General features: G+C 45.7%; 1 protein-coding gene across 1 annotated transcript in view; it reads left to right on the top strand.

Annotated features, from left to right (window-relative positions):
• Positions 1 to 13,604, top strand: part of Pdcd11 (programmed cell death 11) — a 45,377-nt gene that overhangs the window by 25,731 nt on the left and 6,042 nt on the right. The window contains 7 exon segments of the mRNA XM_028874666.2: positions 601 to 1,145; positions 2,058 to 2,120; positions 5,572 to 5,680; positions 7,812 to 7,901; positions 8,092 to 8,194; positions 8,562 to 8,739; positions 13,055 to 13,111. Of these exon segments, the coding sequence (XP_028730499.1) occupies positions 601 to 1,145; positions 2,058 to 2,120; positions 5,572 to 5,680; positions 7,812 to 7,901; positions 8,092 to 8,194; positions 8,562 to 8,739; positions 13,055 to 13,111 (1,145 nt within the window).

Here is a 13,604-nt window from a genome sequence, read left to right as displayed (position 1 = left end):
TGTTGGGAATTGAACCCAGGTTCTTTGGAAGAACAGTCAATGCTCTTAACCACTGAGCCATCTCTCCAGCCCCACACAGTGGGATTTTGAGGCAAGCAGAGTGGAGTGCTTGGAACACAATGAGCTCCCATTAAAGACTCCTGCCTCAATGATGTAACAAGTGCCGTGGGACTGTGGCAGGACCAGTCTGAAGACCACTGGTGGTCTCCTAGCTGTGCATCAGATTCACCAGAATAACTCCCAGAGTTGCAGTTCAATAGTTCTAGGATGGGACATAGGAATTTACATTCAAAACCAACGAAAGCCAGGCATGATAACATACCTCTGTAATCCCAGCACTTGGCTAGCTGAAGCATGAATATTTGAGCTCTAGGCCACTGTGGACTACATAGCAAAACCTTGTCTAAAAGAAAAGAACCAGTGCAAGGGGATGCTGGGAACTGATTATTCAGGGAGGGAAACCATGTCTGTAGAGGAAAGCTAGTTGCTTACAAGCCAGTCTCCTGGGTATCAGGGGGCTTCTTCACACACTGCCATGTGGAGCCATACATAAAGTAACCATACTGTGTGAAAAATGAATATAACTCTTCCCCTTTCCAGCTGAGGAAAAGCAGTAGACACCAAGGCATCGTACAACACCTGGAGGAGTCCTTTGGCGTGGCCTCCTTGATGGAGACTGGCCACCTTGTAGCTTTCTCCCTGACCTCTCACCTCAACGACACCTTCCACTTTGACTCTGAGAAGCTGCAAGTGGGACAGGGTGTCTGCCTTACCCTCAAGACCACAGAACCAGGAGTGACCGGTCTGATTTTGGCTGTGGAGGGGCCAGCTTCTAAGAGGACCAGTAGACCAGCTCGGAGGGATTCAGAGACGGTTGATGACAAAGAGGAGGAAGAGGACACGGATTTGACTGTGAGGACTAAAAAGAAGCATGGCCTGGCTATTGGGGACAAAGTCACTGGGACCATCAAGTCTGTGAAGGCCACGCATGTCGTCGTGACGCTAGAAGATGGCATCATGGGCTGTATCCATGCCTCCCGCATTCTAGACGAGGTTCCAGTGGGCACGACTCCTACAACCACACTAAAAGTGGGAGAGAAAGTCACTGCACGAGTCATCGGGGGCCGAGATGTGAAGACCTCCAAGTATGAGCTTTGGGGAGACTGGGCTGCCTTTGAGGGGAGTGGCAGTTAGGGAGGAACAGGAGCATAGGCAGGTATTAAAACGTTGCATTAAATATTTTTTCTCAGTTAACTGAAAGGCAGTCACTCAGAGTCCTTGAGCATATTGTTTTTAAAAATGGAATGTAGTGGTTAAAGGGTGGCTTTGAGTTTCAGATTAACTGCCAAAAGAGTTATTTCCGTAGTTTGTAAAGTGAGAATGGTGGGCTCGTCTGCCTGTGGAAGCCGTTGGGAACTGAAAAAGTGAGCGTGTGTGTGCTGCCTGCTTAGTAGGGCTTCCTCAGCTCTTAGTAGTGTTGGTCGTCAGCTCTATGTCCGTCCTGCAGGGCACATCTTTGAGTTTTATTTTTGTGTGTGCTTGCACATGTGTGCTCACAGGCACGCACAGAGCATGCCTGTGGATGGCAGTTAGAAGACAGATATCAGGAGTCAGCTCTCTCCTGCCACTGAGCGATCTGAGGATGGACTCTAAGGTGGTCGGCCTGCACACAAGCTGTCTTAAAGGGCCCTGACTTTAAGTCTTTAAATCTTGTGTATTTTCATAGTAGAATTTCTTGTTGTAGCAAGAAAAGAAGGGCTTCAAAAATCTGGCCTCTGGTTGGCATACTAATTTCAAGAACTAAGCAATGGCTCTTCAGTGAGTCACACATCCTCTCTAGACCTTAGAATGAAATAGGAAGTCTGTCAGTCAAGTCTGACGGCTCTGATATCATAGTCCTTAAAGCTCTTCAGCGGGGCCTTTGTCAGCCCAGTGCGGGGGGGGGGGGGGGGGGGGTGGTAGTCAGCTTGGGTTAGGGTGGGCCACAAAGACCCTGATCGGGGATCATTGTGTTAGCAGACAGTAAGGAGTGATTTGATTTCTTTCTCTCTCTCTAGGTTTCTCCCAATAAGTCACCCCAGATTTGTTCTGACCATCTTGGAGCTGAGCATTCGGCCAAGGTGAGGGAAACCCTGGCAGTGGCCTCGTGGGCAGAGTGCTGGGCTTTGGAACCAGTGACCCTGAGTTCTTCCTAGTTCAACAGTGTTGGGGCATCTTTGCCTCTCTGTCCAAGTCTCCTTATTTCTCTAGACGCACTGAGTCTGTCTAGAGGGAACTGCTCATCTGCCTTTTCCTCCTGGGAGACTCTGCGAACCTAGCAGAGCATGCCTACAGTTCCAGCCCAGCATCTGGTCAAGGAGTGCCACACGGAAAGACTAGGCTTCGCTTGTGTGTTTTTAAAGAACAGAATTCTTGACTACATGTTTTTGTTTGAGCATGCTGAGGGTGGCAACTAAGGTCTCATGTTACCACACAGTTGTGCCTCAGCGCCTGGCTGGTTTTTTTTTTTAAACCCCCCCCCCCACAAGGCTAGTTGGAGGTATAAAAACTAAAGTGGGCATAGAGCAGTGGTTCTCAGCCTGTGGGTCGTGACCCCGGGGTGTGTCAAATGACCCTTTCACAGAGGTTGCCTAAGATCATTGGAAAACACAGATATTTACATTGTGATTCATAACAATAGCAAAATTACACTTATGAAGTAGCAATGAGATAATTTTGTGGTTTGGAGTCACCACAACATGGGGGGACTCAGCATTACAAAGGTTGAGAACTACCGGCAGAATCCTAGCTCCTGGGAGGCTAAGGCGGGAGGATGGTCACAGATTCAAGGCCAGGCTAGGCCGCAGAGTCAGAGCCTGTCTCACAGAGCAGAGTAGAATGTCAGCATTGCTTGCAGGTTTGCTGGTCAGTGTCCTAGCGAAAAGAACATTTCTGCTCTGGACCCAGTGTTTTAGAGCTCAGTAATTCCTGAAATAAGCACTGTAGCCAGGATACGTACTCTGTCAACACATGCAACTTCACTGCTTGGTGACAGAAAGCTGATGTGGAATTTTAGGTCATCTGGTGAGTTCTGTAAGTGACATCGTGTAAGAGACGAGGGTGGGACCGTGGTCCCTGTGGTGGTGACTCCTCTTTTCAGATCGTAAGCATTTTGACCTGCAGGCCTGCTCATTTCTGCTTCCCCTCGACCTTTTGGGGTTTATGGACCATCAGTAAATGCTACTGAAGACATGTGCCCGCAGGAATGCCACACAGGGTCACCTGGGAGCCAACAGGCTGCCAGTCTTACATCAAGGGATGTTACAAAAACTTAGAATAACTTGTGAGAAGTAGGGTCTGCTCGGAGGCCTGAAGGATCACAGTATTTCTGGGGAGGCTTGTGTCTGAGGTAGGGGGTGATTTCTGGGACATTGAGTTTCATTTGCTGACCATATTTTTGAAACATCAAATTCAGCCCATTCATTTTTAGATTAATAGTATATTTGGTACATTGACCACATATCTTTGTTTACTCTGGTTTACTTAGTTTTACAGATTTTTTTTTTATTGTACCTCTTATATAGTCTTTGTTGTGAAAAAGGAAAAGTCTTCATCGTGCTAGTGGTTTTAGTGCAGTATCTTTCCCTTTGTACTGTGATATCATATTTTTTAGTTAGCAACTTTTAATTTTGGTTGAGGTCAAGTCCTTTATTTGAACTAAGGGTAAAGATCTCAAACCCTGGATACTGCCATGGATAAGTCAGTAAGTGTGAGAAGAGGCTGCAGTCCTTCGAACTGAACCTGGGCCCTCTGTAAGAATAAGTGTTCCTAACCACTGGGCCATCCCTCCAGCTCCTAATGTTTATGTTTGAAAATTAGTATTTGGAAGTCAGGATTGGAAACATTTGAATGATTCTGTATCCACTTACTCAGTGGCATGGTACTTTCTTTTCTTCATTAAAATTTTGTTTTTGAAGAGGTCCATCTCCAGCTGATAGCAGAAGGTGTAGAGGTCACTAGGACTCCCGGTCATTCTTGGTTCCTGCTTTAGTGCTTCAGGAACACATGTAAGTCTAGGACCTTAAGGTGTTCTTCTTTCTCTCACTAGTAGCTGTTCAGAATGAGTTAGTGCAGTTTATCGTTCAAGTGTAAAATACTTTGAAGTGTGTGTGTGTGTGTGTGTGTGTGTGTGTGTGTGTGTGTGTGTGTGTGTGTGTTTTGAGACAGGGTTTCTCTGTGTAGCCCTGGCTGTCCTGGAACTCATTCTGTAGACCAGGCTGGCCTCGAAATCAAAGAGTTCTGCCTGCCTCTCCCTTCAAAGTGCTGGAATTAAAGGCGTGTGTCACCACACCAGCTCAACAATAAATTTTCTGTTTCCTTTAGGTAAAGACTGGCTTTTATCAATGCACTTCCTGCCCTCTGTGAGCTTTCGGTGTGCATCAGGACTGACTGGGCTAAAAAAAAAATCGTTGCATTTGAAAAACAGTTTTTGAATGGATGGTTGTTGCTCAGTGCTAGAGTGCTTACCTAGGATGTGCAAGGGCCTAGATTTCATCCCCAGCACTCTGGAAAGAAACTTTTTGGGTAGATCTACCCATTTAGGATCAGTTTAAATGATAGTAATTTATCCTGTGAAAGTGCCACACCATACTCATTCTCAAAATGACGGTCTACATTCAAGGTTGTTTCTGGTCCTCCTAAAAATTACAGAAACATTTTTACAATGCCTCAGTAAACAACTCGGACTCAGCACTGTGCTCACATGTCTTTGGGTGGAACTGCTGAGTCAGAATGCACATGCATGTGCAGCTTCTCTAGTGTGAGGAACATGTCCACACTCACTAGCACATACGGCCATATTTGCATTCTTGCCACTGTTACTGTCCTGTTATATGGATGAGTCTTGTTTGAGAAATTATCTGAGTGGGTAAGCGGGGTTAGCCGTTCTTTCTCCTTTTTTGTTGTGTTTAGCGATGTGTGGATTGACAACTTTCAGATCACATGCCCTTATGTGTCTGAAAATAAGTTGATATCGGTAGCTTAGTAGAGGTCAGAGAACTGGTTTGGAGTTAAGCTCTGACTTCAGCTCCTAGCTCAGAAGCAAAGAGTAGAGTTTCTCTCCACACTGCCTGATTCACACGAGATTGTGGTCAAATTCAGTGAGTTATGTTTTTGTTTGTTTGTTTGTTTGTTTGTTTTTGAGACAGGGCTTATCTGTGTAGCCCTAACTATCCTGGAACTCGCTCTATAGACCAGGCTGGCCTTGAACTCACAAAGATCCACCTGCCTCTGCCTCCCAAGTGCTGGGATCAAAGGTGGTGTGCCAACACTACCCGACAATAAAAAAGTTTTAGTCATTAAGTATGAAAGACTCATGAGCTAGTTCCCCACTGGTTTATACATAGATTGATGACTTGGAAAAGAGATAATTAGTTCCAGGTTGGCTATCTAGAAGAGTCTCCTTTAAGGAGGACGTTGGCCATGAGAGTAAGTAATAGCAGAGTCCTGTACCAACACTGGTCATTTGAGGGAGGTTCTTTCAAGCAGACTCTACCCAGCGGCTGGCTCACTCTGTCCTTTGCCTTTTTGCAGTGACTTGAAGAAGGATGGCTACAGTGCTCTCAATACTCACTCTGTGAGCCCCGTGGAGAAGACTGAGCAGTACCAGGCCGGCCAGACCGTGACTTGCTTCTTCAAGAAGGTGAGCAGTTGCTGCCCTCACTGCAGGGCTGACCTTCCTCCAGAGCAGCGTGGGGAAGACTGGAGTCAGAGACTGCACTGGCTCTCTTGGTCGTCCTCACTCCCATGCAGGCTGTCTCTAGGTGGCACCATAATAAAGGAGTGGCGGTAGGGAGCAGACGTACCTCTCCCCTTCTCCCCTCTGTGTGTGTCCTGGCTCTGGCCCTGTCTGTCCACCCTTGAAGAAACACCTGTTCAACTTAAAGACTGAGCTGAGTGAGATCACCAGAAGTGTAGGGCAGAGAGCTGCAGAGATGGCTCCGCAGTTAAGAGCGTCGCTGCTCTTCCAGAGGACCCGGGCTCTGTTCCGTGCTCCCACCTGGTGCCTTACAGTTCTCTGCTGACTCCAGTTCTGGGTGTCCAGGGATCCAACATCCTCTTCTGACCTCCCTGGGCACCAGGCATGCACATGCCGCACTTGCATACATGCAGGCAAAAACACTCAGACATAAAATAAAGGTAAACAAATCCTTTAAAACTATGTAGTATGGAGGAAAAGGTTGAAAGGACCAAAATTTAAAAGACCATCAGAAAGGCAGCATGCAAGTTTTGGGATAAACGCAGACAATGCCAGAAGAACCAAGCAGTGAAATGGTTGCGAATGAATAGACGGGTTGGTATGGTGGCTGTCAGAGTCCAGTCTTCAGTAACAATAGCAAAGTGACCAAGTCGATGGCCTGTGTGTTAAGTGGATTGATGGTAACACAATCTGGAGATCTCTCCTTTTATGGATGGACAAATTACAGCACAATGTAGACAGTATCTGGCCATCTTCAGCTGTTCAGTTGAAGACATGATGAGCGGCACCAGAGCTGATACTGCCCAGGACCAAGTGGACATGTTGCTCCAGGATATGGCAGGCCTTGACCCCAGTGGAGAGCTGCTGCAGGGCCAGACCGCTCCATGGGCACAGTGGCTTGGCTGAGCAGGATGAGCTGTCCAGAGACTGGCTCCCCTTTGGTACTAAGTCTGATTGGCACAAGCACTCTGGGGCTTCCCTTTGACATACACGCTGTGTGCTGTGATGCTCTCCACTCTACTTCAGCTCTCTGGCTTTCCAGATTCATTAAGAAAGGCCAGTCTTCTCCACTGTTTGGAGTTATTTGTTTATTGACAAGATCCTGCTGTTCAGCCTTGACTGGTCTAGAACTCGCTACGTAGACCAGGCTGGCCTTGAATTCATAGAGCTCTGCCTGCTTCTCCTAGTGCATCACCACACCTAGCATGAAGTCTCTTCATTGTTGTCAGAGTCTCTTCCATAGTCATCTTTCTGAGCATGTCACTAATGTTTGTCCCTCCAGTCACCCCTGCCTGTAGACATTCATAGTCCCGCAGATGACTTAGCGCAGCATCGACAGTTGCTCGTGATATTTTCGTACACTCTGTATCCCATCTAGTCACCATGACAGCATCCCTGTTTTTCCTCCTGTCTGTGCCCTGCGGCTCCTGTACTGGTTTGCCTGTTTCCCTTCTGCCCAGTCCCTTTAAGGGTCAGCATCCCCCATCCTCCCTGATTGTTGACAGCCAGTATTTCCCGTGGCATGCTGTGCTTTGTGCACACTGCTTACAGCTCTAGTTATTTGCATGCACCTTGAATTGCTTCTTAGAGGGTAACCATGAGGGAGGCTTGGCTTTTATTTACACTATGACAAGCCATTTTATACCGTGGCTTCTCAGTAAATATTTACTTTTATTGACTTGAATGTTGAGGTTTAAGACAGATATGGTAGTGAGAAATGAAAATCTAAATTGATTTAGGAAGGAAATGTTGGCCCCTGGAAATGGTTAATTGTCAGAGAGCAGAGCCAAGTGTAGAGGAGGGAGAGAGCTTGGTGGGATTGGTCCATGTGTGTGCAGATGTCTTCAGCATGGTTTTTTTTATCTCAGCTGAAACACCAGGAAGGACCCATTTTCTGCTGGGCTAGCCAAGCTAGACTCTGGTTGAAGTCCATGAGATGTGGAGGTGGTCAGGATGGATTCGTGTCCCTTAGGAAAACGTGGGGTTTAGACCTTTTCAAGCTTGCGTTTATAAGAGTGTGTTTTACTGGTAGGGGTGGTCCAGGATGCTCTAAATCTGCCCTGTCCTCCCACAGTACAATGCGATTAAGAAGTGGCTGGAAGTGGAGGTTGCGCCAGACATCCGAGGGAGAATTCCTTTGTTGCTCACCTCCCTCAGTTTCAAGGTCAGTGTCTGGGTAATCCTTGGAGAAAAGACCCAAGAGTTTCTGTGGGGTATAAAGAGCCCTGAGCCAATGTGGGGTTTGGTGGTTTGCGAGGTATTTGCTGTAGAGACTTAAATGTTATGTTTTTGGATATGTGACAGACCTTTATGGGAACATCAGAAGAATTTTTTTTTTTTTTAAATCCTTTCAGGTTCTGAAACACCCAGACAAGAAGTTCCAGATTGGGCAGGCCCTGAGGGCCACTGTGGTCGACTCAGATGTCCCCAAGGCTTTCTTGTGCCTATCACTCATAGGTGTGGAGAGAAGCGGTGCCTACATGGAGAGGGCTTGCTGGAGGGGGAGGCTTTAGTCCCTGTCTGGTTAAAGGAAACCCTCTAGTGTTGGGAAGCCAATAGAGAGCTTCCTGGGAGCAGGTTATTTGGTTTTGTCTGGGCTTTGTTCTCTGGTTTGTGTGACTCCGTCACCCTCCTGGGTCTTCTTTGGTTTCCTCAGGTTCTTTAGAAGGATTATCTGTCACATGGCTGTGAGGTTCATGGCTTCAAGCTACGATGGGCCTACTCAGGGTGGACGCCTCAAGTCTGCCTGGCCTCTACCTCCTCTGGGCTAGCAGGCTGTCGTAGGCCAGACTGCCAGCTGCGTTCTCGTTTCTCTGCCCACCAGGTCCTTACAGACTTGAACAAGGGGAAATAGTCATGGGCCGAGTGTTAAGTGTGGTACCCAACAAGGGACTGACCATCTCCTTCCCCTTTGGGAAGATAGGGAAAGTCAGTTTGTTTCATGTGAGTGACTCCTACTCCGAGGCACTCCTGGAGGACTTCTTTCCCCAGAAGATTGTCAGGTAAGCCCTAGAGTTCTTCCTCTTCTGACTATATATGAAATCGGTGGGATTTCCTTTTAGTTGATATGTGATGTGTGTATGTGTATGTATGTATGTATGTATGTATATGTATGTGTCATTTTAGTCCCCTCACCCCCCAGAAAAGTTTAACAGGTTTACTTAGAATTGATACCGAGATGAACTGCCAAAACTTTTTCACTGGAGCATCCTATGTTTATTAAAAGTTTCCACAAAGATGAAAACGGAAGAGCTGCTAATGCCGTGTTTCTGTCCCTTGCAGTCACATGTTTAGGTCCTTTTGACTCTGTAGGGGTGGAAAATAATCACTGACACTTAGAGCTGCTGATAGCAGGGAGAGAGGAAAACAACTGAAAGAGAAATGTTTCCATACACCCTAGCACATGTGCGGTCAGAGGACAGATTGTGAGTGTTGGCTCTCTACTTCCATCATGTGGTCTTGGGAACTGAACTCGGTTCATTAGTTTGGTGGGTAAGCGCTTTTACCCTTAGACCACTGAATCACCTCTCTGGCCCCCAGAGTGGATTCTTAAGCATGGTCTTCATGCATGCAAAGTGCTAACTAGGTATCTTTTGACATAATTATGTGTTCTGTGTGGATAGTGCACAAGTTGCCATCTTCAGAAAGGCCCATCAGGTAGGCCTCACTTGCCTCCTCAGAGTAGTAGTGCTCTGGGAACACAGATCTGTTCAGAAGTCCTGAGCAGTTTCTCCTGCAGACTCTGCCAATGGAGTCTGTGAGTAAGAAATGAAGGACTTCGAGTGGTGTCTAATGTCACATAGCCTGTCTGCTGTTTCTGTGATGATGTGGTTTCTTCACTCTGCCAGTAGAGGGTGCTCTCTTGTAAGCACCTTTAGTAGCTGTTTGTTGTGTGTGGATTTGCCAGCAGTCAGCTTTATTTACAGGAGCCATGGCATAGACACCTCCGTTCTTATGCACCCTCTCCTGGAGCCAGAGCCCCAAGAGCCAGGAGTGGCACTAACTAGAGAGCGGCTGTGGTACAGCGGACAACATGATTAGTTTGAACTTTTGTTTATTAGCATACAAAACAATGGTTACCATTACGGCATTTCACACATACGATCATTGTATCTTGCTGAGAGTCATCCTTCCCATTACCTTTCTCCATCTCTCTTCCTGGCTGGTCTACTTCTTCCCCCTAGGTAGTCTCCTTTCTGCTGCTATGTCCTGGGGGTGGGGCACAGTTAAATCTTGATTCTGCATATAAGAAAATATATTTAGCTCCCCCCCCATTACCCTCTTTTGCTCTTCTCTCTATCCTTTTATTTATTTACTTACTTACTTTGTTTATCTTAGGTGCATGGGTGTTTTCCCTGCATGTATGTCTATGAACGGCACGTGTGCCTGGTGCCCACACAGGCCCACAGGTGCTGGGAATTGAACCAGGAACTCTGCAAGAGCAACTAGTGCCCATAATCGCTGATCCATCTCTCCAGCTTTTTTACTATCTTATTTTCCTCTTCTTACCCCCATAGTCTCTGTCTCTTCCACTTTCATGGTGTGTGTGCATGTGGTGTGGTGTGTGTGTGTGTGTTTGGTACATGTGAAGGAAGTGTGACCCTGTCTTTCTGAATTTGGTTTATCATGATGAACTCCAGTTTCACCCATTTTCCTACAAATGATGTAATTGTATTCTTTATAATTAAACAAGAATATACTCCGTGAACATATATAACATTTTCTTTATCCCTTATACCTGCTGAGGAGCATCTAAGATGAAACCTGATTTTTACTGGAAACAAAGCCTCAAATATGTAGAGAATAAGAGTCTCTCTCCTCCCCCCTGCTTGTGCCATACACTTTGACTTCTAATCTTTCCGGAATTGAACTTCATTTAGTAATAAAACTTCATTTTATAAATTATTGCAACTTGCTTTTTTCTCAAAGCAGTTTAATATGAATTTCTCCTTCATGCTAATACCTTGTTCTTCACCTTATTTTTAGTACTTATTTGTATTACACTGCTATTATCTAAACTTATTTAACAATTCTTATTGATAGATAGTAATGTTGACATGCCTGTCTTTGTACACATTTGGATGATAGTACAACTTTGAAATACATTTGTAGAAGTAAATTTAATGGACCAGTTGTTATACATTTTGCAAAACCGCCCTTCACTTAGAGCCCCTAACAGAGATACCGAGTGACCGCTCCCTTCTGCTCCCCTCTGCCTCCTGGGTGATAGAATTAGAGGCATGTAACTCCCAGTTATAAAACTGGATTTGTTTGTTTTGTTTTATATGTATGAGGTCTACATGTACGCATGTGTTACCATAGGCATCCCTGGTGCCCACAGCAGCCACAGAGGATATTGGATTCCCTGGAACTGGAGCTCCGCCAAGGGGGTGCTAGAGGTCGAATCCAGGTTATCTGAAGGAGTAGCCAGGAATCTTAACCATTGAGCCTTTCTCCAGGCCAGACTAGATACTGCTTCTGTTTTATCAATGTAAATTTAACATTGAGTCTTTCTCACAACTAATACTTTTTTTTTTTTTTTTTTTTTAATTAATTAAATTTATTCATTTATTTTACATCCTGACTGCAGTTTCCCCTCCCTCCTCCTCCCATTCCCTACTCTCACTCCCCCCCAACTAGATATTCTTAATTTTTATTTTAGATATTTCATTTTAATTCACATTTTAAAAGTAGACTTTAAAAAATACTTTTTTTAATGTGTGTATGTAAATCACCATGTGCATGCAGTGCCTGTGGAGGCCAGAAGAGGGCATTGAATTTGGAAGTGGAGTTACACCCAGTTATGAGTTGCCATCTGGGTGCTAGGAACCAAACCTGGGTTCTCTGCAAGAACAGCCAGGACTCTTACCAATGAGTCATCTCTGACCTGTTAATTTGCATTTCTTATATTGTCTTTTCACGTTTTTTTTTCTGTGCTCTTGTTTTCCAAGCCAATTGCTCATTTTTATTTGAAACATTCATATTTTTAATTAGAACATCTGTATGTATTTTTTGTAAAAGGATGGTAGCCGTGGGGGCGGGGACTTTACAAACTGTTTCAGATGTCCACAGACAAACCTGTCCGGGAGTTTCCTTTGGCTGTGTGGCATTGAGCTGAGACACAGGGTCTTTCTGTGTAGTCGGAGCTGGCCTTGGACTTGTGATCTTCCTTAGAGGCCTTCCAAGAACTAGGAGCACAGCTTACTCTACAAGCCCCACTCTGTTTCAAGACCATTTTTGTAGCCTGAGAAAATTGGCCTTTAAGAGCCAGGTTTCAAGGTATTTATCCTACTACAAGCCAAGACGAAGTTGGCTCATGGTAGAATGCATACCTTTGGGAGACAGACTAGAAAACAGCATTGGCCCACTCATGTCTCAGATGTCCCAGCTACGGACATCTGCCTAAGTTGTCAACTACTAAACAGGACAAAAATACCCAGAGCCTGGCAGGAGAAAAAATCCTCACTGAGTCCTGAGACACACAGATCATCTCTGGCTTGTCTCTTGAAGCTTACAAAATGAGGGTGTGGTTTTTAGCAACATAGTCATTTTGAATACTTTTTATGATAGCCAGACCTGTGAGTAGCATGCAATTAGAATTCCCTTCATCTGTCAGATGTGGGTAGGCAATCATTTGCCTGAAGGCTCCTTCCAGCTCCGAGATTTCTGGTGCTAATGAAAAGTAGACGTCTGTTGTGGGAACCTTTGCGTGGTATTGTGACCATGATCTGTTCCACCTCTAATCCTCTGTTTTACTTTGTGGTAAAACTATGAATTAGTTTTACCTGAGCTACTTTGGAAACCAGTGAGAGTCAACCCCACTTTTCCTCTTCAAGTCTCTCTCTGCTCAGACCTAACATGGCTGCTCTGCTGTTCTGTGTCTTCACTCAGTTGTCCCTTGGTTATGTTTTTCTGTGTTCTTGCTGTCTCTTGGAGGTCATAGTTAATTAATGTGGGAGCCGGTTGGTCGTGGTGGTGGCGGCGGCGCACGCACTCTAGACTAGCCTGGTCTATGGAGCTGGTTCCAGGACAGCCAAGGCTACACAGATAAACAAACCCTGTCTCAAAAAACAAAAGAATATGAGGGTGGTCTCATCTTTTAAGTACAGATATTTCTCAACTTCTGACAGATTTATGTGCCAATAAACTTGAAGATACCAGAAGCTGAGAATGCACCGTGAGAATATCCTACTGCATATTACCAACCTGGCAAAAGAATAGAATTATTAAAGATTTATTTTTATTTTAATTTTATGTATGTGAGTGTCTCCAGAAGTATTGATGGGTGAATGTGTCCTCCTCTTCTACCCATTCCAGATGTTATGTCCTGTCCACAGAAGACCGTGTGTTGGCTTTGTCATTAAGATCGTCCAGGTGAGTGTTGGTGTTGGGATGGAAAGGGAGAAGAAACAACCCAGAAGACTCAGGATGGATCACGTTTCCCTGTAATAGAACTCTGAGCTTCCACCTTCTCTGCCCAAGGGTGAGGGGGTGGGATTCGGGTTGCTAGACGAATCCAGGCTCTTGTCTCACCAGGAGTGGTTCACTTCCCTAAATGTGGGCATCCAAGGTAACAAGATGGTGCTGGTGAGGGGAGGTGTCTGGTTAGGGTCACGGTTGGGGGTGAGTATGAGATAGAGGGGGTTGGCCAGCATTCCATTTATTCCGTGGCTAGAAATGGGTGTTGCTAAAGTCAGGTTTTAAACTTGGCCTCTCTCAGGCTTGTTTCTGCATAGCCAGCTGTCAGACACATATCCCTGGCCTGGCAGGACTACAGGAGTGAGCAGGCTGGGTTTTAGATTGCAGCCTTTGTAGGTGCAGAGGCAGAGGCAGACACAGTATAACCGCAGGAGTACTGGGGGGGGGG

The sequence above is a fragment of the Peromyscus leucopus genome, chromosome 1 (assembly GCF_004664715.2).
Source record: "Peromyscus leucopus breed LL Stock chromosome 1, UCI_PerLeu_2.1, whole genome shotgun sequence".
Taxonomy (NCBI): domain Eukaryota; kingdom Metazoa; phylum Chordata; class Mammalia; order Rodentia; family Cricetidae; genus Peromyscus; species Peromyscus leucopus.
Note: the sequence above shows the minus strand (reverse complement) of the source record. Positions and strands in the feature narration are given on the sequence as shown.